This window comes from Cheilinus undulatus, linkage group 12 (genome assembly GCF_018320785.1).
Source record: "Cheilinus undulatus linkage group 12, ASM1832078v1, whole genome shotgun sequence".
NCBI lineage: Eukaryota > Metazoa > Chordata > Actinopteri > Labriformes > Labridae > Cheilinus > Cheilinus undulatus.
Genome location: NC_054876.1, coordinates 19,420,025 through 19,445,943, shown reverse-complemented (window position 1 = coordinate 19,445,943; position 25,919 = coordinate 19,420,025). Strand labels below are relative to the sequence as shown.

General features: G+C 38.0%; 1 protein-coding gene across 1 annotated transcript; it reads left to right on the top strand.

The window, feature by feature from the left end:
• The first annotated feature begins 1,920 nt into the window (after window positions 1–1,920).
• On the top strand, window positions 1,921–24,813 carry rps6ka4 (ribosomal protein S6 kinase, polypeptide 4). Its single transcript, XM_041801226.1, has 18 exons — window positions 1,921–2,897; window positions 5,380–5,451; window positions 5,930–5,997; window positions 10,008–10,158; window positions 10,359–10,474; window positions 12,397–12,504; window positions 12,633–12,713; window positions 13,126–13,229; window positions 13,478–13,628; window positions 13,722–13,883; window positions 14,178–14,303; window positions 16,466–16,599; window positions 16,707–16,800; window positions 16,946–17,116; window positions 20,463–20,654; window positions 20,741–20,900; window positions 21,978–22,141; window positions 22,246–24,813. Exons 1-18 carry the CDS (start codon window positions 2,810–2,812, stop codon window positions 22,456–22,458), a joined length of 2,355 nt encoding a protein of 784 aa, XP_041657160.1. The 5' UTR covers window positions 1,921–2,809; the 3' UTR covers window positions 22,459–24,813.
• The last annotated feature ends 1,106 nt before the right edge of the window (window positions 24,814–25,919 follow it).

Below are 25,919 nucleotides of genomic sequence, written 5' to 3'. Positions count from 1 at the left end.
AACTCATGCTTCAAAATTATACAGAATATACAGTATTATAAAGAACAACTCCATCTTTATGAATCCTGTTGCCAAGGAGTCTACAGTCTACAGTTTTTACAGTTTCTGCTATGTTTTAAGAGTACAATTACTTCATAACTGATCCCTGCATTCCAAGTATTTTAGCTCAGTGGTTTCTCAAACTAAAAGTCTGTCTCCTCCTGATGGTGCTAAGATAACTCTGAGGCTCATTGCTGACAAATTGAAAAGAAAAGAAGAACCTAAATAAAAACAGGGACATGAATACTTTATCAAGGTCTCATCAAAATCTTGACTGATATGTATCACAGTGGCTCTCAACTGGGACCCAGAAGTGGGCCCCGGAACTGTTACTAGTGGCGTGCCAATGCATGCCTGGGAAAGGAATTTGTAGCAATAAGTCTAGAATGTACAAAAGCCTAGAGTGGACATGTAGTATAGCCATACTTTTTTAGGGTTTGGGGGATAAACTTTGGTCTTTTTCTGAAGGTTTCAATGTATTTATTTTCTTCCCCCCATACAATAAAATGTTTTATGAAAAAAGTATTGACTTTTAAAAGTTTGGTCATAATTTCTCACAAGGAAGTGGTGGTGGGACCACCTGACCAGAACCACTGATGTATCAAATTGAATGTAGAGGAAACTTCTCAAAGAACTTTTCATGACTATGATGTATATTGCATCTGAATATATCTTTAAGGTCAGTGGGATCTGTTTTAGTCTTCAGTAGCCTACAAACCTTGTTGATATTGGCATATTTTATAGTGTTTGGCTGATGTAGTTTCAACACTTTATGTCAACATGCCAGTTAAAGTACAATTTAAAGATGAGTGTACATGGCTGTGTAAATATCATTGCTTGACAATGCCTATACACTTAATCCTTATATGACATAATCAAAATACTGTTAACAGACACCAGCAGGATGTGATTGGAAATATTCTTGTACAATGTGTAGACAGCAAAATTGACAGCAAGCCTCTGTCATATTGATCTGTAAGCTACCAAAAAATTAAATACTTTGTTAACAAGATGTTTAAAAGGTAGATCGGCTGTGTGCTGTTATTTTATTATATAAGTTACAATGCATTCAGAAAGGATTCAGACCATTCACTTTTTTCAGTCTGGTTACATTTCAGGCTGATGCTGATGCCCCCCGCAAAAACACTGGAAGTTCAGCTCGTGAGCCTCCTATTTATCTTGATCATTGCTGAGATGTTTCTGAACCTTGGTTGGAGTTTTAGTGACTCTACCCAGATAAGTGGAGGGCTGCAGTGATGGTTGTCCTTCTGGAACTTTGTCCCATTTCCACACCGGATCTTTGGAGCTAAGGCAGAGTCACTATCGGGTTCTTAGTGGGCTCTCTTTCTAAAGCCCTTCTCCCTCGGTTGCTCAGTTTGGCTGGACGACCAGCTTTTGAGAGAGTCTTGGTTGTGCCAAACTTGTTCCCTTTGAGAATTGTGGAGGCCACTGTGCCCTTGGGAACCTTCAGAGCAGCTGATCTTTTTAGTACCCTTGCAACAATCCTGTCTCTGAGCTCTGCAGGCACAAAGTCCATTTGACCACATAGCTTGGTTTTCCACTCTGTCTTCGTGCATTGTATTGTTTATTCTTGTTTTAGTCTGTGTTTCCCCTCATTTTCTATTATGCAATAAAATAAAATGTAAAAATAGTCTCATACACACTGTGACTTTTAAAGGAGTGACATGGGTACATTGTTTTTTAAAATACCTTCTGATTTAGACAAAATAAATATATCAAAAAATAACAATATATTTGTCCATATATATTATTTCCCACGTATAGTACAAGTTGCTGGTACCATAGAGCTTTACTTTCTGGCCGGTTCGTCTGAGGTCTCGAGCTCCACTGCTCCGCCTACACCAATGGTTCACGTGACTGACCGTCGCCCAGGTTGTGTCGAAAGCATCCTGGTGTTAGCAGTTAGCTTGCTGTTGATAAAAATGTCTACAAGGCATTATAGAAATATTTTGTAAATGGGTTCATTATTACCCTGGCTTCAGAGGAGGGGAGGACGATAAGGAACCACACAGACTGGTCTTTTTCAACATGGTCTGAGTGCTGATATCTGGAGAAGCTAGCTTAAAAAGCTAACCAAACATTAGCGCTAGCTACGTTCAAACTTTGACGAGCAACAGCAGAAATTTACTCGATAGCTGCTTGTTGCAGATTTACTACTGCCATTCTAGCTCGCAGTTCAGTGTGTGTTGCTATTGTAACAACTGAGCTAATATACCAGCATTTTGTGCTTTCGTTAATGAGCTGTTTTTTTTTTTGTTTGGACGTACATATAAAAGTCGCGTTAGCGTTATTACAGAGTAACGATAGCTGAATTATGAATGAGAACTGGTTAGCAGGGAATGCTAGCGCTAGCCATTTAAACTTCACTAACAGTCACACTTATTCAAATTAGAATAAGTCTTAGCTCTCTGTTCTCTCATCGTAAAACAAAGCAAACTGCAGATACTAAACAGATGTTTAAGACCCAGACGTCCGTGTTTCCCGTTTGATTTGGGCAAATCTCTCGAGATAAACGATGAGAAACAGCAGGATGTCAAACGCATGGGGATTAAGGAAAAGGCAACAGTATTGTCTAGAAAACACAGCTGTCTGCTCATTTCGATAATCCCTGTACCCTCTATATTACAGATGCTGTAGACGTTATATCTGAGCTTGTAGGGTATTAGCTTTTATTTACAAATACATTTGAACATTTAATTGGTTTATTTAAGTCAGAAAAAAGACTGTATAGTCTGATTTTATTAAAGTTATGGCTGGGGACGCCTCTGATAGTAGTGATGATTCCGATGCCAAAACAAATGAAAAGGCCTGCACCGTCAAGCATCAGATCACCAATGGTAAGTTAAATTTCCTGTTTGTTTTCAAGCGAGTTATAAATGACGTTTACAGTAGAAATATACTCTCTTCGTCATTGTATAAAAATATTTATGAATGTTTATTTCTGTTGTGTCTTTTCTGTAAGGCTTGTTTGAAAACAACTGTATAATTTACTGCAAGTGAATGACATGAGTTTGTGTTGTATATTAATACTCTGTGTTGCCTTAAACCTGACATAATGTAGGATCACACTGGAGTTATAAATTCTGGTATTGTGGGACCTACAAAAGGAAGAAAACAATTAGTCTTGGTTCATAGTTTTAAAACATAGTGAGCACTATGTAAAACAATAGATATTGTAAATGCACTGAAAAGTCACCCAAATTGACTTTAAACAGATGACTGCTGCTTTACTCTCCTTCCCTGAGTAAAAAAATGTGAGGTTAGTCATAAGAAGTTGTGGCGCTGTATGTTTGTACTGAGATGTCACAGCATGAAATGTACCACTGTACTTACTGTGATTGATAAGGGTGTGGATATGGCTCAAAGGGCAACCATCCTTTATTCTACGCAGAGAAGTGCAGCCAGCATTTTTATAAATTGTAATAGATCAACTTCTATAAAGTACATCTTGTAAACACTGGCCAACTGTTGATAAAACAATGTTGATAAAGAATTGTTGAATGAAGTCTGAAAAGTATTATTACCAAGTCATTATTGGAATTCTGTGTGGAATAATGGAAGTTGTACATAGTTTATTTGTGGATCTAAGTTGACTCAACCTTGAAATCCTCCATTGCACAAACTTGAAAGTTTTGTTTACATACCCAAACACTAATACAGATATGAAATATCTGAAAGTGTGACATGTGTCATTTCTAAAGCACATACAGCTGTGCTTACAGAAATATGATAATCACACTAGAATATTGATTTTTCAGTGCTGATACCAATGGAGATTATTAGTAGTTTATTAGACTGATAAACAATATTTAAAACTGGTATGCATTCATAGTTAAAATTGTTTTCAGTGTTACAATATGTGATAGGAAATGAAACTGTCATTAAAAACACTAGGCTACATAATTACTAATGACTTGGGATGTATGATAGCCATATCAGCAGTTATCTAAGAGCATTTCTGCATGCGACCAATAGTTTATATCTGGTACCTACATACATACATTGTAAAGTACAAAATTGACTTAGCATGGGGCAATTAAAATCACATGATGAAAAATAAACAATTTAGCGTAAGCTCTATCAGCATGAGGAACAGCACAGAGAGCAACAGGTAAATTAGAAACAGGAAAACAGGAGGAGATGCTCACTTTTTTAGTCCTACCTAGGGTTAAGTGTTGATTGGCTGGTGATCAAGTGACATCTAGCCACTCAGATGGGTTGTTTAAAGGATATTTGTTGAGAGTAGACTATTGAGAGTTAAAATACAGCAAGAGGGGAAGACACAATTAGCAGTGGAATTAAACTAGTGCACCTATCTTTAGCAGTTGTCAGTAAAATAAAATGCCAAAACGGATAATCTGCGAAATGCCAAATATCAGTCTTAATAATCAGCCAGGCTGATAATGAGTCAGTACCTAACCTTGCATATACAGTTCACTTAAAGATGGGCCTTAAATTTGCACATTACATTTAAGACTTCAGGAAGTAAAGATCATTATGAAATTAACAGAAGAAGAAGAGTAAATTTGACCATTACTACTGCTTGGATGACTGAAGACTGAAAAATGCATAAATATGCATTTAATCGAACAATTTCGTATTCAATAGCAGTGCTGGGAGGGGTACATTACAAAGCAATACACAAGTGATACTTGGGTTACTTTTTTGTTGTCTTTGTCATCAAAGGAAAGGGAATTCAGAGGGGATTATACCCTAAGGATACTGAAAAATAAGTTGGTGTACTCTGTCTGTTTACCTGTGTATACCCTGCACTACACCATTGGTTGTAAACATCCGCCTAAGTACAAATAAGTTTGTGAAGATTTAGGCAGGAATAATAGACCTATGTTAGCTGAAGTATTTTCCTTTGCCCTAATGACTGAAGTGTTTCTTTATTAATCCTTTATTTCTTAAGTGTGTTTAGGTCTGAACTACGTTTATGTATCACTATTAGTATCGATTGGTTGGCTAAAATGAATTTGCAAATAACAGCTTATCTTATATTGGTAGAAATCCAGTATCATTTCCCTACTAATTGCTGAAGATGAATATGGCTGTTACTGGTTTAATGTCTAACAGATCAAATAGTGTCATTGGTGGTAAATTAGGGTGTCAATGGAGAGTGAAAACAGAGCCAGAAAGGACCACTTCAACTTGTAGCAGACCAAAATTAACACACTTTTAATTATTTTTATCAGCACTTATTAAAATAAAATGCCAATACAGTAAATCAGCCAAATATTGGTCAATAATCAGTCATCCCTTTATACACACGGTATGCTGTAATTATATGTTTATTTCTCCTGTTTGTGTTTCTAGCTAACCTCACAGGTCACACTGAGAAAGTCGGCATGGAGAACTTCGAGCTGCTCAAAGTCTTGGGCACTGGAGGTAGGTGTCCTCATAAAGCATCTAATATATCAAGCAGTGATACAGCTGTTATCAGACCTGAAGAAAAGTCTCAGTAAGATGTCAGTATGAGGTACACCTAAGCTCAGAGGAAGTGTTTGCGGCATTGCTTTCATATCTTGGGGGTTGAAGTGTTTCTAATTAAATTTCTCAGCTTGTACAGAAAATGTCCCAGAGGGCTTAACTGTTGTGGCAAAGCGTTTCTTTATGTAGTGATTTGGGAGTTGCAAATCATCAAAACAGCATGAGTAGTATGTGAATGTTTATAAGGGAGACCATATGCTGGAGATGTCTCTGTTATTAGATCTCATCCATAATGAATACCTTTGAGAGATCTGAGAGGCTGCTTCTATCAACAAAAAAAATTCTCATCTCATTTTGTGTGCTGGAGTGTGTCTGCATACATATTCCAGATGAGTTTCATACAAAGTAATTTGACAGTGTGTTTGTCTTTGTGTAGCTTATGGAAAAGTGTTTTTGGTCCGGAAGAACACAGGCCATGATGCAGGACAGCTTTACGCTATGAAGGTAAGTGTTTGTTGTATATTTAAGTCACTGGGCTATGCTTTAAATTCAAATCAGGAAACCTTTCCAAAAGTTTTATGTAAATGATTCAATGATTTTGCTTTTATTCAAATGAATCTGTAATACTTGCAAAACACATAATGAGATGCCATTCAATCTAAATGATATTCCACAAAGTGAAGGTTGACTGAGATGCCACTCAGTGAAAGCCTGTAGAGGAAAAGGAGAAAAACATATTTAGCTGTGTTTTCATTTTAATATGAATTTATTTCTTTTTTATTATCAAGGTAATGTTAACATAACAAAAAAGAGCTAAAATAAGACCCAACACAGCCTTGGTAATACCCATTGTATTAAAGTGCAATTTCTCCTCTAAAGGATATATGTGGTAAAAGAAGACATTGATTAAAACAAGAAAAATTGAATTTATCCATTACCTTGGATACAAATTTGTCCACATTGGACAGGCTCCAGATCTCATGGAAGTCACAGTTTTTTTTTTTGCTTTAATGCAAAAATGCCAGTCTAGAAATTGTGTCTGAATAAAACATGTTTACAAAATGCTAATTGCAATATGCACATGTGTGATAGTGATATTGTAGGGGAAACAATGTCAGTCAGGTGATCTAAAGATAGAGAGTACTAATGTTGGCCTGGTGCCAACATGTCCGATATCTACAGGATTAAATCAAAACAAAGTTTTCGGTACCTTGCTACCCCAATACAACACACTTGAACTCCAAATGAAAGACAAAAATACCTCATGGAGCATAGTTTATGTAGGTATACGGTGCTGTGAAAAAGTATTTGCCCCCTTTCTGATTCCTAAGTTTTTTGCATATTTATCACACTTAAATGTTTCGGACCATCAAACCTATTTTTATATTTCACAAACACATCCCAAGTAAATAGACAATGCAGTGTCTGAAGTATTATTTGATTTTTTAAAGGGGGAAAAAATCCAAACCTATCTCTGTCTGTTCAACTTTTGTCTCGTCAGTCCACAGAATATTTCTCCAAAATCTTGGGGATCATCAAGATGTTTTTTGGCAAATGTGAGACGAGCTTTTGTGTTCTTTTTTTGTCAGCTGTGATTTTGGCCTTGGAACTCTCCCATGATGCCATTTTTGCCCAGTGTCTTTCTTATGGTTGAGTCATGAACACAGATCTTAACTGAGGCCAGTGAGGCCTGCAGTTCTTTGGATGTGGTTCTGGGTTCTTTTGTGAACTCTTGGATAAGTTCATTTTGGTTAGCCAACCACTCCTGGGAAGGTTCACCACTGTTCCCAGTTTTCTCCAGTTGTGGATAATGGCTCTGACTGTGGTTCACTGGAATCCCAAAGCCTTGGAGATGGTTTTGTAACCTTTTCCAGACTAATGGATTTCAATCACTTTGTTTCTCATTTGTTCTTGAATTTCTTTGGATTGTGGAATGATGCGTTTCTTTATGAGATCTTGTAGCCTACTTCACTTTGTCTGACAATTTCTATTTAAGTGATTACTTGATTAAACAAATCTGTTGGTAATCAGGCCTGGCTGTGGCCAGTGAAATTGAATTCAGCTCTCCAAAAACTGTGGTTAATCACAGTTAACTCATGATTTAACAAGGGGGGGCAGTTACTTTTTCACACAGGGCCAGATAGGTTTGGCTTCCCCCCCCCCTTAAAAAAATTAAATAATCATTCAGACACTGCATTTTCTATTTACTTGGGTTGTGAAATATGAAAATTGGTTTGATGATCCGAAAAATTTAAGTGTGATAAATATGCAAAAACATCAGCAATCAGAGAGGGGGCAAATACTTTTCACGGCACTGTACGCTCCTTTTATATAGCCGAGCATGAACATCTTATATTCATTTTGCTGTCAGAAACTCAGCTCTGCTTGAATGCTTCTTATTCCATTTCCCTAATGAGTTGCCTCATGCCGTGCCTGTACCTGATTTTGGCTGAGAATTTACCTAGGGCTGTCATAACTGTTTTTTTTTCTTATCCTGTGCCTTATAGGCATCTCTTTAATAAGTTTCCCTCAATTATTCAGGCCTACAGAGCCAAGACAGCTGTTACTCATGCGCCATCTTTAATGTTTTTAATTGACTTACATGCATATGGCACAGCATGCCACTATTATAGTATATAGTATATGTCCCCCTTAACAAAATAGTATTGATTGCATCAATTATTTAGATTCAGTTTATGAAATATCCCTTTTTTTGATGATCTGGATTGATCATTACTGGTTTATAATTGTAGTGGAGGAAAAGCAAAAAAAGCAAAAATAAACCTAGACTTTTTGGTGAAGGGCCCAGGCCCTGATTTGTGCAAGGGGGAAATGAAGTTTGTGTGCAGACTGTGCACACAGAAAACAGATCATAAGTAGTAGTGGCAAATATAAGTAGTTAAAAATGTTAGGTAAAATTTTCCAGTTTTTAGGAATTTGGTTAAGGGCAGAGAGTAGAGTTATTAAAATGAATAATTTAACAAAGTTGGGTTATTAATTCATTTTAGATTTAATGTAAAAAAAAAAAAGTGAAGTTCATCGTTAATTCAAAACAATGGTGTTGTCATTAAACTCCTGTCCCTTATATTGTGGATCAGACTGTGAATAAGACCATATCAAAGAGCAGGCAGGTATACGTTAAACAAGTAGCAGTGGATCAGGAGACTGTCAGACTGATTTTATCATTAATGGATTTGCCTTTTGGCTGTCTCTGGCAAACTTTCTGCAGTTCTTAAATGCTGGCTGAATCAGCACTCTGCCTGGTATTAGCCTTTGACTTGGTCCTGATGCTAGCGGTTAATGCTAACAGCTACTGCTGCTTCATATTAAGAGCCTGTTGACGACTCTTAAGTGACTGATAAGATCCTTTGTGTTAAAACTAGAGGACTTTGTCACTTATTGGGATCTTTGCAGGGCAAGTTTTACAAACACTTTTGTATTATCCTTCTATAAACACAGAATAACTACCAGTCACGCTGTGTTATTAGACATGGTGTAGCCACGTAGCCCTGGGGCTTCATATTCTTATTGTCTGGGCTTAATGATGACTGTTTCAGGATGTGTAGTCTCATGAGAAAGAAAGCAAATCCCTTTATTATCAGTACTGGTTAATATTTTATTATTGGGATAATAAAAATATGTAAAATATCTCAATATTGGTGAAAAACTTATCGATACCAATAATTTTTGTGCATCCCTATTTAATAGTTTGACTGTAGGAGATCAGTGCTTTGCTGTAACTTGAGAATGTATGCATGAGTCCTTTTCATTCCTTGTCCACTATTTGATAACTAGCCCAACACCATTTACAGTTCTGTCCTCATTGTTACAGCTTATTCACTCACGGGCAGTGGTGCTGCTGCTACAAACAGACACACATCAGGATCATAAGAGAGCTGTGTTGAATACTTGCCGGCAAAAGACAGGGAGTTTATTCCTCCAGGATGGCTATGAACAGATCACGTTCCAAACGCCTTTCAAATTTCTCAGAAAAATGAATTATATGGTCTTTGTGACATCCTGAACTGAATAAGACAATGACTGACACCGACTGAACAACCATGTTTACTCTATAAACAATCTTCACAAACCTCATCTCTGAATTCTGCATTCAGCTCGTCCGCCCATCGCTGTTTAAGTCTTGATGCATTCATCAGTGCTCTGCTTTGTAAGATCTCACAAAAAGGAGACCGCCCCCTGATTGACAGCTTCAGACTTATTTATTGTCTCCAGAAACCCATGCTCGTTCATTGTTGAGCTATTTTGAGCTGAATTTTCATACTGAAAGATTTTGGTGATGGTCTTTCTAGCTGCAGTATGAGAAGAATCACTTAGTAACTTCATATTGAGTGCTTTGTGTAAGTTTTACCAAGGATGTCTACATTTTGTAGAAGTGATGCATGCTGTTGATTGAATAACAAAAACTATATATGTATATTTCATTAACCTGAAAGAGCAAATCACAGTTACCTTTAATCAAACTTAAGATGCACTTATTTTGGCTTCTTTCCTAGGTGTTAAAGAAAGCAGCCATTGTTCAAAAGGCAAAGACCACAGAACACACTCGCACTGAGAGGCAAGTGCTGGAGCATATCCGCCAGTCTCCCTTCCTGGTCACGCTGCACTATGCCTTCCAGACGCAGAGCAAACTTCATCTCATCCTGGGTGAGTGCAGGGACACCATCACCTCAGAGATTGTTTTCACTCTGGTCTTAAAGCGCTCTGTGGATGTTTCTTTCTATGTTTTTTGCTATTGACTTTGTTTTGTTTTGTTTTTTTTTTTTAAATTTTATTCACAATGCCTGTTTGTGTATTTTTTGTATATTGTCTATTCAAACTGGGTATTTGTATGTGTGTGAGTGCAGACTATGTGAGTGGCGGGGAGATGTTCACTCATTTGTACCAGCGGGATCACTTCTCTGAGGAGGCGGTGAGGATTTATATTGGAGAAATAATCCTGGCTCTGGAGCACCTGCACAAGGTGGGTTTTTCTTCTTCCAGCTCTGCCACTTAATTCTGTGTGACGTTTGGATACAAAGAGACAGAAGAAAGAATAAAAACAGCACCGTGGAGACACTGCAGCAATATGTTACCTTGTGTACTGTTGTGTCAGAGGTGTCTGTGAGCAGCACCTCTCAATTCAGCAGACATGAAGCTATGTTATGGTTTCATATCAGTAATGTTAATCTTGCAAACCTAATGTATTGGCCAGTTTCCATATCTGTCATGAAGCAGATCCAACTTAAAAGTTCCAGCCTGAATAGCCTGGACCAATCAGCTCCTTTTGAGGAGAACAAGGCGGTAGCTACAGGTGGGGTTTTGTTCAATTGCAAGCCTGTTGCAGTATTCTCCGCCAGGGTAGCTCTGGTATAGTGACAGTTTTTATCAGATCTGGACAGCATTTCTGTTTTGAGAGCGAAGAACCACCTTGAATGGCCTTGGTATGAGTTTGATCCAACAACAAGCTCCACCATTTGTAAACTATGACTGTGCCTTCCAGCCGAGCTCATGTTACTCCCTGGGGTTGCACATGCCTACCATCTCATTTTGTTTTGTTGCTCTGATAATGAATGTGACAGATCGAACATTTGTCAATTGACTGTCTGAGAATTTTTTTTTTTTTTAAGTTCTGCCCCTCCCAAGCACTTTGGCTCTCATTTATCTAACATGCGTACACTAGATATGTGGGTGAATGGTCATTTCCATTTATCTATCTGGGCATGAGCATACAATACATCTCAGGCCAGGTCTGAGCTCGTTTACACACGTTTTCAACTCAGTGTGGACTCACTTTGCAGCTTAAATCTGGTGTTAGTTCAGAAGGGACTTTTAAAATGCATTTAACTTTAAACCAAAGCTTTGACAATCCCTGTGAGCAAAATTGCTTTTGAAATGATGTTGAGTAGTGCCAGCTTTATGTTGATTTTCTATTTGTTTGTTGTAAATGATGAATGAGCGTTTCTTTATCGATGTATTTTGAGAAAAGGATAAACAGACTGCCTTCAGCAATTATTAAAGTTCCATTGTACAACCCAAAATCACTTGAAAAATATCCTGGGAGAAAAAAGCAGAAAAAAATCTAAGAAAAAAGTTATTGGGGGCAGAAAAAAGTGGAAACTCGAGAGGAAACAAATTAAACATTCAGCTTCTTAAATAAGAAATGTTTTTAAACCCTGTGAATGAATCAGGGTTTAAACAGGAAGAGGAGTGATTTACACCAAACTATTCAAAAACCTGGAGAGTGTGTTTAAGAGCTGACCATAAACTAACACAATAATAACTTTAAATTTGATCAGAATCAATCAGCGTGTCTGGAGACTTAAATAATTGATTTAACCCACTACTATGCACATGAACAGCTGGAGGCTGTAAGAGACAGGACCTCATTCATCTAAACTGTGAGAACGATGACTGAAATGTTTGGCAAGAAATCTATTCAGACTAGAAATAGAAATTATAACTGTTCTTCATTGGTTTTTAAAGGCTACTGGACATCTCAGACTTTCTTAAATCTTGTTTGAAGTCTCATGAACAGTGAGAAAAAAAACAGTTTATCTGCACTGTAAACCTGCATATTGCTGTCTGACACTAAAGCATACATTAGTTAATATGTCTGAAATTGAGGTGTGGCATCCAGCCTCACCTCAGTGTGGTGCAGTTTTAGGCTGTCCATCTTCTGTTTGCCTGTGAACAGCCTGTGGTGAAGGGACAAGTTGAGGATATTGATAGACATCCATGTCTTTTTATCTTCTGTAGTCACATGATCATGCAGGGTTGTTGGCAGGTGTATGGTCTCTCACACTGGCTGAGTCATCTAGTGTGCATTCAGAGGATTTTAAGTTGAAAATTTTTTGAAATTGTCCTTATGTGTGTGGTCAATTTTTGTCTTGTATGTTAATACAGCTTGGGATTGTGTATCGAGACATCAAATTGGAGAACATTCTTCTCGATAGTGAAGGCCATGTAGTGCTGACAGATTTTGGACTGAGCAAGGAGTTCCTGGAAGAAGAGGTATGCAAACAAAACAATATCTAATCATTAATTGTGCCTCTATTTGAACAGTGAAGCATAAAATGTGGGGTACAGTAAACATAATATTCTGTAAGATTTATTTTTCCTGTTACTCTTCGTCATTATAGAAAGAAAGGACATACTCTTTTTGTGGCACCATTGAGTACATGGCTCCTGAGATCATCAGGGGGAAATCGGGACATGGCAAGGTATGGCAGCAAATCTGCAGACTCTGTGTTTTTTGGTCATTTATTTTGCTGTTAAAGATTTAAGGAGCTCTGTGCAGTTTTTGTTATTTGTTGATTTTTGAAGTTGCAGCATACCAGTGAAAACATTAAGCTGGAGTGTTTTTTAAATGCTATTCAACACGAACAGCTAAAAGTTAAATCAGAAAGTCTGGTGTCTGTGTAAGTGACAAAAAATGTCTTTAGTTGGCTTTTACTTTGAACACTGTACCGGCTTAATACCACTGTTTGATTCGACAGTTTTGGTCTTGAAATGAGGCCACTCATAAGCCATCATAACCCAGGCTCAACTGAATGCCACACATTGACAGGCTTCTCTGCTCATCTCTGTTCTCTTACCTTCATGTAAACTTTTTTAACCTGTTTCCTCTCTCAGTCTGTAGACTGGTGGAGTCTTGGGATCCTGATGTTTGAGCTGCTGACAGGAGCGTCTCCCTTTACCCTGGAGGGAGAGAGGAACTCTCAGAGTGAGGTGTCAAAGTCAGTATCACTGACTCCATCGGCATAAAACATGCATTTAAATCTTTCACCAAGCTTTATTCTTCTCAGATAAAGTCAAAGAAATTATGTCAGCCATTGTGTTGGAGGAACGTATCCTCATTAATCCACCAAGCACATATTGAATTTTTCATGTGATGCTCCCTAAAACAGTGAGGCAGTGTCTTTTTGGATTGCAGTTATGTCTCAAGATAAATTATTTTATCCCTTTTCTGCCCCTGATCTGTCAGACGTATTTTGCGCTGTGATCCACCGTTCCCCTCAATGATCGGACCCACTGCTCAGGACCTGCTGAGGAAGTTGTTGGTTAAAGATCCCCACAGGAGGCTGGGTTCAGGACCCCGAGGGGCTGAAGAAATTAAAGCACATTCCTTCTTTAAGGTCCTAACCAGTTCAACCACCAGTCACAAATATTCTCTCTAACTCTAATGTCATCCATAACTCTTACATCGTTCACTCTCTGTGTCCTAACAGGGCCTGAACTGGACTGACCTTGCTCAGAAGAAAGTATCAAGTCCGTTCAAGCCAGAGCTGAAGAGTGAACTTGATGTGGGGAACTTTGCAGAAGAGTTCACAGGGATGGATCCTGTTTACTCTCCGGCGAGCACGCCCCCAAGCACTGACCGCCTGTTTCAGGTTAGTTTTCAATGTCTCTGTCTGAAAATCTTGAAAAAGCATTTTCCATAAACAGACTCATTATCTGGCAACATTGATTTTCTGAAAGGTGCTGTGTTATAATGGATCAGATAGAAAGATTTAGGGTTATGATTTATGTAGATATCTGTATGTATAGGGGGCAGACTTGGGTATTACATGATGTGATAAAAGGATTGTAAATTGTCTTCTCTCTGCTTCTCTCTCTCTCTTAAAGTGGATAACTCGGAGTATACTACGTTGACATACATAAACATTAACTCTCTGTTATTTTAGGGTTACTCCTTCATCGCTCCCTCTATCCTGTTCAATAAGAATGCAGTCATGGGAGACATTGTCCAGTCTCAGGTCGGTGCTGACCGACCAGGTTCAGCTTCTGTTCAACGCAGTGCTATGCTACAGGTGCGTACCTAGAACTTCCTTATGAAAATATTCTCAGTTAAAATGTAAAGTGATTACAGCATTAAGGCCTGTGCCTATGTTCCTGCTTTATTGAGCTGTCAGTGTCTGTTCGGCATGGAGTTCGGCATCAGCTGTTATTTTTTTTTCCAACTACTGGAACACAACCAGGCTTGTCATTGTCACTTCTCCCTTACAGACAAATTGAAATCAGAAGGAGGCAGGACTTAAGATAACAGCTTTGTCAACAACAATAGGGGTGGAGAATTTAATCAGACCTGTCTATTTGAAGGTTTCTCGGTGGAGATCTGGCATTACCCTCACAGTCACTATAGAAGGCAGCAGACACTAACTAATGCAGGCATAACCTAGCAATAGGGGTCAATAAGATGATTATTTTATTTATAAATATGTTTTTTGGAAAATCAAGTTTTTGTTCAAATTCCCTGCAAAACAGGTTAAAGATACTGTCAGAAACTTTGGTTTTCTGTTAGTTCTGGTGACCTCTGTAAACAAATAATGCACCTTAATTTATACGCTGTTCGTGTGTACACCTTGCTCAGAAACTAAAAGCAGAACATTCTGCTGACCTGTTATAATGAGGGAAAATTCTGTTCTTTTCTGTTTTGAGTAAATTCTCGTTCTTCTTTAGTCTCTTTTGAGCGGATAAGGAAATCAGTTGTAATCGAAATTGAGTTTGGCGTGAATAATAAGAGCAGCGTTTCTCACACATTACCTAAACCATGGCGCTGCCATTGTGTAAATTTTATCGCCATAACCTAGTTTTCCCCACGGAGGTCACATTTTCATAATGCAGTGTCTCTCACACGCTTTTGGATTGCGTAGCGTTTCCTTAATGTCTAATTTTATAAATTTTCTTGTAATATTCTTGTCTTACGTGACATAACCTCAGCATGTAAACATCTGATTCAGAAAACTGAGCTTCAATCAGACGCATAACTTTCCAGGAATTAGTAACAGTATTTATACTGGATTTAAAACATGTTAAAACTCTTTGCAGTCACTTACAAGGCAGAGAGAGGGATTGAGGAAGCCAGGCAAAAGATTATCAGTTCTAGCTCAGACAAACAGTCACTGATTTTAGTGATTTGTTTGATAATTTGGGCCATATCTCCCAGCCCTATCTAGCAACAGTAAGCATTTGGAGAAATACTCTGAAACTGAAGTTGTGGCCCCAAGCACGTGAGAATGCCTGTTACAGACAAAGGCTCTGAATATCTTTTAACTTAAAGGTTTAAAAGCCCATCTGTGTTCCAGGCAAGTTAAAAAGTGCTCAGCAGCGTTTGTGACAGACAGGAAGGACATGAGGAAGAGAAACTGGTGTAGTTAGCCTGCTTTATTAACCAAAGATGGTTAGCCTTTTCTTAAAAATCGAGGCCACATTTAAAACACAGCACAATCTGTATGCTGCTCTGACCTAGTATTATAGAAAGTGTGAATAGAAAACTTCAGGTTATCTCAGTTGATGTTAATCCCATTAACAGCATTAATGCGTGTCAGTATGTCAGCTATTTTTAACTGTAGTTTGCAGATATTCCACAAATCTGACTTAGTAATTTGTTTGAACAATGGAAATGTGTATCACAGCTCATTATGCAAACAAGAATCTCACACTACGGGGCTTTCCTGTACGTGGGGGCGGAATACAAATCCTACTCATTCTGCCTTTAATAGACTCATTAAATTCAATGAATCACTTTATTCATGAGGATTTGTTTCAGAATTTTCTCAATGTTTGTGAAATGGTTCAGTAGCAGAAAAATTGTCTCTGTCAGATAAGGTAACACAGACTTGTACTACTACTCTAGTATAGACATAAAAGAGAAAAAAAAACAAACGTTTATTACCAGTGACCTACCATAAAGGGAAGACGGTGATACACCGAAAACAAGGTTTCAGTCTTGTGTAGGTGCAAACTAAATCTGTATTTAAATTCAAATGCACTCCTGAAAGCAAACCCTTCTCAGAGAAATTAATATTGATTTTTAGGTTTTATCACTTGTTGGCAAGTGCAGTCCAAAGTGAGGGGCTTCTCACACCGCTCAGAGCCAAGTCTTTTCACAAACATAAAAAAAGATCAACTAAAATGAAGCGCATCTCCCTTAACAGTTCGTACTGACTCATTCTTTCCCGTCTTTGCTCAGGAATCACAGTTTTTCCTGCACTATGAGCTGTGTCTACAAGGGCCACCCCTGGGTGAGGGCAGTTTCTCTGTGTGCAGAAAATGCCGACACAAGCAGACAGACCATGAGTATGCTGTCAAGATCGTCAGCCGCAGGTTAGTGGAGATGTGATGCTTCTGCAACACAGCTTTGCTTTACCATCCGATTGTGTGTTTTGAAGAATGTCTCTGTTAATATTGAGCATTTCTCAAAACTGTGTCAGAATGGAGGCAAACACTCAGAGGGAGATCGCTGCCTTGAGGCAATGTGAATCCCACCCAAACATTGTCAAGCTGCATGAAGTCTACACTGATCAGGTACAGTAGAGGAAACCAAGTAAGGATATTGTGCATTTCATGACGTTAAAGTAACAAAAGTAGTGGATAAACTGAATGTAACTTTAAGGATGGGGGCTTGTATAAAAACGGTCTCTCTTTGAGCACCTCTCTCCTCCTCTTTCAGTACCACACCTATTTAGTGATGGAACTCCTGAAAGGAGGGGAGCTGCTGGAAAGGATCAAGAGAAAGAAACTGTTTGGTGAGGCAGAGGCCAGTCAGCTGTTACAGAGCCTGGTCTCTGCTGTCAGCTTCATGCACGAGAACGGAGTCGTACACAGGGATCTCAAACCAGAGGTGGGTTTTTATTTAAAGACTGGAATCTACTGACTAAAAAAGATATTTAGCAACGTCAGCTGTACATTCATATACATATCATACATGATACAGATCACATTAAAACAATCAGCATATTACACTTACAGCCTGTCTTCTAATTTATTAATCTGTTGTATTGTATTATGATTGAATTTACAGCAAAAATGCAAAACGCATCGTCAGGGATGTTAGAAGTTTAAAAGAAAGTCCTGGCTTCTTGATGTATCAGTGTGAGTGTTGTAGTACAAAAGAAATTAAACAGCAAAGTTTATTATCCCAGGGCTGGATTCATTAAGAATGGATTGTAACCACCAACGCATTCACAAATTGCACATTAAATTGTACCCGCTATCCACTCTATCCACTCAAAGTCTGGTGCAGTTTGATTTTGTTTTACATCTGACTGTGATGATGAGCTGTCCTCACCTCAACTCTGCTGCACTGAGCTGCACTCTCAGACAGAGCTCAATTTTGTTCACATTCAAATGATGAGCTGAAATGAGAGGGGACACTTTCTCCTGTTTATTTGAAGTCAAGACTCAAAAATGGATGCAGGTTTCATCACACATAAAAATTGTCCCTTCCAAGAGCTAGCCAGCAAATATTAAAAAGAAAAATAGGACCCTTATTTTGCGCAGTAGCCCAGACACTGCTGACATGTTAGAGCCGTGTTTACCATTAATTTACCAGACTGTGGCAGCCCACACTGTAAGGTAGTCAGGCAATCTTTTTTTTTTTTTTTTTTTAAATAGAGCCAATTCATAACCAAAGTTATCTCAGGATACTTTACAATGACGGCAGGTCTAAAACTGTACTCTCTGTTGTGGCCTATTATAATAGACCAGCATTAATCACTATGAGCACAGCACAAGCAGTTTTCTGCCCAGTATTTTGGTGCTGAAAGTATTTCCCCAGAATTCATAATATCTTTTTATGATGTGTTACACTGGGCATCATTTGCAGTGAGCCTCTCAACTTGGGACATAACCCCTTGCTCCTTAGAGGGGGGAAATCTGCCCTAAAGCCAAGCTTAAAATTGGGCAGTGGCCAGCATTATTCAAGTTTGAGTTTGTGCATTGACAATATGCACCAATGTTGTCAACAACAGTGTTACTTTCGTCGACTAAAACTATGACTAAAATGTTTGTTGACTGCCTTTTTCGATGAGAAAACTAGACTAAGACTAGCCAAAAATAGATCTTTGATGACTAAAACTGACTAAAAGTGAGTATAGTTTTCATCAAGATTACTAAAACTAGACTAAAATGTAATTTAGTTTTCATCAGACATTCAAAAACCATGATATTTCTCCACTGTGGGTAAATCTGTCAAAATACAATCCATCTGTAGCTATTCCACCTCTCAGCTGTAGAAAGCAGGGACCCCAGGTCTGGCAGGATGCATAGAACACACTACCATGATTCGGTACCAGATTCAGGCAAGAAAATAAATGTTTTGACTTAAAGTACAGACTATAATGTAGAACTTTTTATGGACTAAAACTAGATTAAAATGTTTTTGTTGACTAAAATGAGCCTTAAACTGTAAGGGTTAGAAATGGCCAAAAATATGACTAAAACAAAAATGCATTAAATCTGAAGACTAAGAATGAGACTAAAATTAAAAGCAGCTGTCAAAATTAACACTGGTCTACAAGTGAGAGTACTATTCTGCCATTATTGCCATAGGATTAAAGATGGAGGTAGGTTCTGCATTTTTCAAAAACTGAAAATCACATATCAGCTTTCTGCATCAAATTAAACCAAAACAAGAATTTTAAAAAAAGTTGGACGTTTAATGTTAATTAGCTCACTTAAAGAGCAGACAGATGGTTGTATTATGATGTGTTCAAGGTCAGCTTAGAAAATGACTATTGTAAATTGAATGTCACAGTGTTCAAGTGTAGCATCAAGGAAAAGAAAATGTAGTTTTTAATGAGAAACTTGAATTAAGGTGAAAACAGCTGTGAGGATGAGAAGTTTATGTTTCTCAGTAATGGAAAGTAGATATCATAGACAGAATCATGAATTCAGTTAAGTCTTTAACTCAAGCTCTGCACAGCTTATACACTTGTGTTCAAATGTATTGTTGTCTTTCCATCAAACACTAACAATTGTACAATATGTAAGGACTCATATTAATAACGGTATCAATATTAGTAAAATTAACGATCCCCATTCCTTTGTAGGGCAGTAGTAACTTCAGCACCTGAACCTGAACTGGCGCCTAAAATTTGTGTGACATCCTTTATAAAAATCTGCAACGCAGTCACAACCAACTCTCAGCAGACAGTATTTCCTTTTCATTCTGACTAGCATGTAAAAAGAACAGTTTAGCCCCAAATAAATGTATAATAGCACACACAAGAAGCACCAGCGCACACACACTATGTTCTGGTTATCATGTTATGTGGTGATAACTGTGTGTTTTGTAAGTTAAACAGTGTCTCCTTATCTCATTTACAAAGGGTTAGAGAGAGCAAAAGCCATGCAGTCCTTTAGTGAATCAGGCCTTCGGTATTTTTCATTATCCACTGCCTGCGTCCCTTGCATTTCTAGGGTGTCTTAAATAAAGTGAGAAGCAGCCAATTGGGTGTACGGGGGTGTTGTTGTTGTTATTCTGCCGCATCATTTGCACATGAATGATTTAATTGTTGTAAACACAGTGGACAACAGCACATAATGCCTGCGTGTTGTGGTGCAGCACTTTTCCAAATGAATGCTGCAGATTTATCACACATGTCCCGCCGTCTTTAGATGGCTGTTGGATTTAATTAACTGAAGGAGAAAGCTTTCATATTGTATAAAGCTGCTGTTAATGACAGATAGCGTCAAGAATCACCCATTAACTTTTTAGAGTTTTACTGAGATGCCTGTCGTAATCGCATAAACTTTTATTTTTGATGCCAATCTAAACTCATTTACTGGCCGGAGAGGGTTTGACTGAAAACGTTTATCTGCATAATGCACAATTCCTGCACATTTCCTTTCAAGTGGGGGTTTGACAGTCACCAAAAGATAAATGGAGGCCTAAGGAGAGATGTAAAACTAGCTTCTATCCAGCAACATAGAGTTTAACATTCAACAAAATATTTTCAAATTTAAAGAGGACACATTGAGGAAAATCCCATCTGTTTTCCCTTTACTCCCATCTTAATCTGCACTGAGAAGGAAAATGTCATTCACACTGGGAAAGCATATGCCAAGATTAGGAACGTGCCAACTGATAGTAATAGTAGTTTTTACTGGGGGTGTTTACCAGTAGAAGCAGTAAAAGTAAAAGAAATGATAGACGATGATCATTGATTTTATCTTCTTCCTTTCAGAATGTGCTGTTTTCGGATGAGGGGGAGGACTCGGTGCTGAAAGTAATAGATTTTGGATTTGCCCGACTGTGCCCTGCAGGCAGCGCCCCCCTGCAGACTCCCTGCTTCACACTGCAGTACGCTGCACCTGAACTCTTTGAAAGCGCCGGATACGATAAAGCCTGTGACCTCTGGAGCCTGGGAGTCATTCTGGTAATTAAACATAAAGCTCCTCTTTTTATGTTGCATCAGTAAATTCAGCTGCAGCGCTAATATTTCTCTCTGTGTGTTTGCTGTAGTACACCATGCTGTCAGGCCAGGTGCCGTTTCAGAGTGAGCAGCGGGGGATGACCTCATCGTATGCTGCTGACATCATGCAAAAAATAAAGGAGGGCGATTTCTCATTGGATGGGGAGGCATGGAAAGGTGTATCAGAGGACGCCAAAGAGCTTGTTAAAGGTGTGTGATGAACAAAGTAGAGCCTCACTGATGGGGATGTTTGTGCCTGATACCATTAGAAGAAAGAATGTAGAAGAATCAGTTCTTGAACAACAAGAATGGGTGGCTGAACATTTCTGAGATGCAATGAAATTAGATTTTTGGTAGCACTTTTTTCAGTAGGCTTTACCCAGCAATTTAAAGTAATAAGCAATAATTATCAAACATTTTTTCAGTTGGTATTGGTTGGCATTTTATCAAGTAATAACTCAGTAATATTAAGAAAGTATTTACCTAGTAATAATGTATTAATTATCAAGTAATTCCTTGCAATATTGTGTAAATTCTCTGGTAATTCTTTGGTGTTTTACCCTAACTCTTGAACCCTCTAACCCTAACCCACATAATTTATTGGCAGTTCTCTGGTAATTCGATGTTATTTTACCAAGTAATTAGGTACAAATTAATAATAATTTTCTATCCAAGTTGCTTGATAATTCACAGGTAATTTCTTTATCTTGGCCCTCTGAATTAAACAGAGTCCGTCCTGAGTTTCAAGTGATTTTTGAAGTTAGGGTCCAGGTTAGGGGGTTATTAGGGTTATGGGCTCTCGGGGACTGTGAGTACAAAAAAATTCTAAAAACTTCCCTTAAAAACAGGTTGGTTAGTTAAGCCCCATTGAAAATTGGTAAAACTGGTCCACTGAAAAGAATAGGTAATGGGAATTTTATTCCATCTAAATTTATTTATTTATTCTATTATCAAAATACTCCAGTCACCATCATCTGTATGTATGGTTTGGGAATAAATAAATAGGTAGTTAAATAATCAGATAATTTTTAGTAGAAGATCCTATCATAATTGCCTTGAATTAATATGATTAATGATTACGATGATTTTTTTAAGCTTCTCTATACGGAAATCACTTCCTGGCCCCCTTCTTCAGTTCTTTGCTGTGGCATGACATCATCTGCAAAGAATATAATATAGGAAATGCCATAGTTTTTAGGACTCTTGGTGAATTTGTTTTTATTCCAAACCTTATCTTTTTAACCTCTCGTAGTGTGTTTGTGTTAACCCTTCTCTGTGATATTTAAGGCCTGCTAACGGTGGATCCAGAGAGGCGTCTCAAACTGTCAGATCTGAAAGAGAACAGCTGGCTGCAGGGTGGAGCCTCCATGTCCACCACTCCTCTGTGCACACCTGATGTCCTTGAGTCCAGTGGGCCTACTGTTCGTACCTACGTCAACGCCACCTACAAGGTAAAACATTGTTCACTGAACTCCTCAAGGTGCTTTATCTAGATGTAGGGTACATGTTCTAAATTTCTGGGCTTTTCTGTGATTTTTTTTTCCTCTGCTACCAGGCTTTCAATCGTGGAAAAAGAGAAGGCTTCTTTCTGAAAAGTGTTGACAACGCTCCCCTTGCAAAACGTCGAAAGCTGAAGATGACGAGCACAGGAGTGGAGACACGATGGAGCTCATCCTCCTCCTCCTCTTCTTCCTCCACGTCCTCCTCCGCCTCTGCAAAAGCATCCAAAGGGCAGCCAAAGCAAACCGTGAGCCCAAAGCAGAGCTAGCCTGAATGGCAGGGGAGAAAATGAAGTGGTTTGTGTTTCTCCTGGCAACACGATGTCCTCCAGTGATAAGGTCAATGGCTCCAAAAAACACCTACTGAAAAGCCAAAAGACTGGTTCAACTTTGTATTATGTTTTCAACGCAACTTTTTAACAGCCAAGCAGCCTCATTCATCATGTCAAATTCTCCCCAAACGAAACATGTATTTTTAATAAGAAGATGGTGGAGGTTTAGTTTAGTATCTTTTCAGTGTACAGAAATCTGTGGCCTTGACTAAAATTAATACTCACTCAGTATTCATTCACCATAATATGGTGACTCCACACACTTAAAGTCAAAAATGAGTCATTTACCTATGTTCACTGTGGGTAAAAAGAGTGCCTGGATTTATAGGGATAAAGGGAAAAAGGAGCCATAAATGAGCAGAAGCCATATACACAGCAAAGCAGTGCATATATCAAAATTGAGCCACACAGCAAATGAGTAGTCCTTCAAAGGACCAACAGGATTAACCCTTTACATGTAATGACTTATTTTTCAAGCTGCCAAATGTAAAATGATTGGCAAATAAGACAAAAGTTTAGGCACTACTGCCCTGTAGAAATTGCAGTGTTGTGGAAACTTGTATATTTTGCTTTTCTCAGTGTAAAAAAAATCTGCTGTTTGCACTATTGGCAGAGAATGTAAATGATCAAAAGGTTAAAAAAGGTAGATAGCTGGAAGGACTTGGTGCTGAGGGAAATGACTGTGATGTGTGAAAACCCCTGAGACGGCAAACGATGGAAACTGCAGAAGTCGATGTACAGTTTGACCTGACTTCACACGGCACTGATGTCTCATAGACACTACCAGCTCTGCAGATATTATATAAGAGAATATGGAGAGCATTTCCAAAGCAACAGCTCTAATGTGGGGGTATTCTGAGAAAAAAGTTTGACTTGAAGCAGCCTCAGTGCTACACTAGTCTTTAGAAACAGAGGAGATATAAACAAAAGAGTTTCTCTTTCCTTCGTGTTAATGCTGTAAATTATTGCATTATTGAGCAGGTCTGAAAATCTATAGCATGTTTATATGCTTTGGTGTTTTAAAAAATATTTTGGTATCTTTGGGCTCATTATGTAAAAGTCTGCAAGAATGTTTTTATGCCACCATGCTTCATGATGGAGCAGAATCCATTTTGGTGATTTTGCGTGCTCATTGTGAAAATTAAAGGGTTATACAGCTTCCTGCTGCCCCAACAGACCAGCGCCATGTGCGGCTATCACAACAACAATCACATTAAACAGTGAAATACTCCTTCCCCTCAGTTCAGTTCAGTTTGTCACAGATGAGGATGAAATTATTAGCCCCTCTATGAAAAAAGAACCAAAAACTGCCCTGGTGTTTTTTTTTTTGTTTTTTTTTGTGAGTGTGAAAAAATTTTGTTTCTCTGTTGAAAGTACAATAATGAAAGCATCCAAAATAAACAAGGATGTTTGGAAATGAAGTGTTAGAAAGTCCTTGCTCTGTTTAACAGCACTTGGGAAATACTTTTAAACGTAAAATTTCATATGGAATAATACTAAAATAATTTAGTCCTCATCTGTATAACCTGAGCTCATTTAATGGTGTTTTACAGATGTGATTTTAAAATATTTTATTGCATTGAGTTAAAATAATGTAAGAAAATGAGAAACCTAATAAGGACTTTAACATGGCTCTGATGGCATCATACTGCAGAGCTGGTGTGTACACTCATCTTTGATTAAGAGCAAAAAAAAGATGTAATGAACTTTAATTTGACAACAGTTTAATGGTTTATTAGTCTCCTGATGTAATTACGTTTTTATTGGACTTTTCTTTTTCTACATGTTGCACAGTCAGTTGATCAGTTAAACACATTTCAGCTTTAAAGGTGCTTTCTCTGATATTTATTACATGTAATTGATTGTAATGCAGTGGTAATGGGATTGATGATTGAAATTGGATCTCGTTGTGTTGTTGTGTTTTTATGTTTGTGTGTATGAGAGAGAAACGAGCGAGCATGACTGGTGGAGGGAGGTTTTGTTGTACCGATATCTCTGTACCAGATGAAGCATTTTTGCAAGTTACTGTATTTTCTTCTTCTTGTTGTTTGGCGCCTTTGTCTTTAAAAAAAAGTCAACTGGTTGTTTGTGTTTGACATTTTTACTTCAGAACCTGTGCTTTTATTGGTGTTTAAACTCTTTGTTGTAGTAAATGATGTTTTTTTCTTTTCTTTTTCCCTTTTTTGAGCATTATTATTTTACTGAGATGCACTGTCACTGATGTCGTATCTGGGAATTTATCTTTTGCACCAAGATTTTTGGGTTGGTGCAAAATAAAATGACTTTTAAATAGCTAGTCTTGTGTGTTGTGTGTGTGGCTGTCATCACCAACTAAAGTGAGAACCTTTCACACTGACAAGACTTTGAATAATGGTACTGAGTGGAACACAATAAATTAAACAGGATGTCTAATAACCTGTCCAAATGACAAAAGCTATCTCAAAAATATTTTGTAAGAGTAAAGGAGAAGCTCTCATTAAAAACTAAAATCAATGTCAAACATGACTAGTAATAAGGAGACAGCTCTTCCCAGAATGATACTCTGCCAGGATGAGTTATCTGAGGACAGATGAAGATCAATTTATCTCCTTCAGTGAGCAGCTGTCACTGTTAAAAACAAATGTACAGTTATTCAAATGAATCTTAAACCCCCTAATTTCCTTAATATAAGCATTCATTCACAAGAGAATAGCAGTAAGACTCAGTAATATTCATGGTTATAGTAATATCTATGATATGACCCTTCTTTGATGTGGACCATAGGGGTAAAAACTGAAAAATACAATGAAACCCAGTGTCATGTGTTATTCATGTATTTTTAAATTGCAGTGTGTTTTTTTAGAGCATTAAAATAGTCTTTTTAGACAAATTTATTTTTAAACCAGGACTGCAAAAGCAGCATTTAAGGGCCCTCTTGCCTTGGTGCATGTTGGGGTGTGTTTCAAACGCCAGTGCACCACCACCGCTGGGTGCTTTTAAACCATGCAGTGTGCTCCTGCACAGCAGAGATAGCAGGATCATCCTCCAGGACTGGGATTAAAAGAGCAGGTCACATTTTATATATGCGGTAGTAGTGGCTGCCAACACTGGGTGGCAGTATGACAAAGCAAGACACCATGTAGATGTGATCTGGGCAGGATTGGTATTTTTTATCATCAGTTACAACTGAAAGGAGATTAGACATTTTATTTTAGAGGTTAATGGCTTCTTACAGTAGGTGGCACTACAACAAAACCATAATATTAATCTTTGAATTCATTGGGGAGCATACCTTAATCATAAACGTAAAATATGAATTACATCAGATGTGGCATTTAAGAGTTAGGGCAACTTCCTGTGGAATTGGCGCGTTATCAAAATGCTCACCATCACTATTGAGACTTCCTATAATGAAACAA

Coding starts and splice junctions, on each gene's coding strand:
- rps6ka4 (XM_041801226.1), top strand. CDS start 2,810: ATGGCTGGGGACGCCTCTGATAGTAGTGATGATTCCGATGCCAAAACA. Junction 17,117..20,462: donor ACAGGGATCTCAAACCAGAG/GTGGGTTTTTAT, acceptor TCTTCCTTTCAG/AATGTGCTGTTTTCGGATGA. Junction 22,142..22,245: donor ACGTCAACGCCACCTACAAG/GTAAAACATTGT, acceptor CTCTGCTACCAG/GCTTTCAATCGTGGAAAAAG.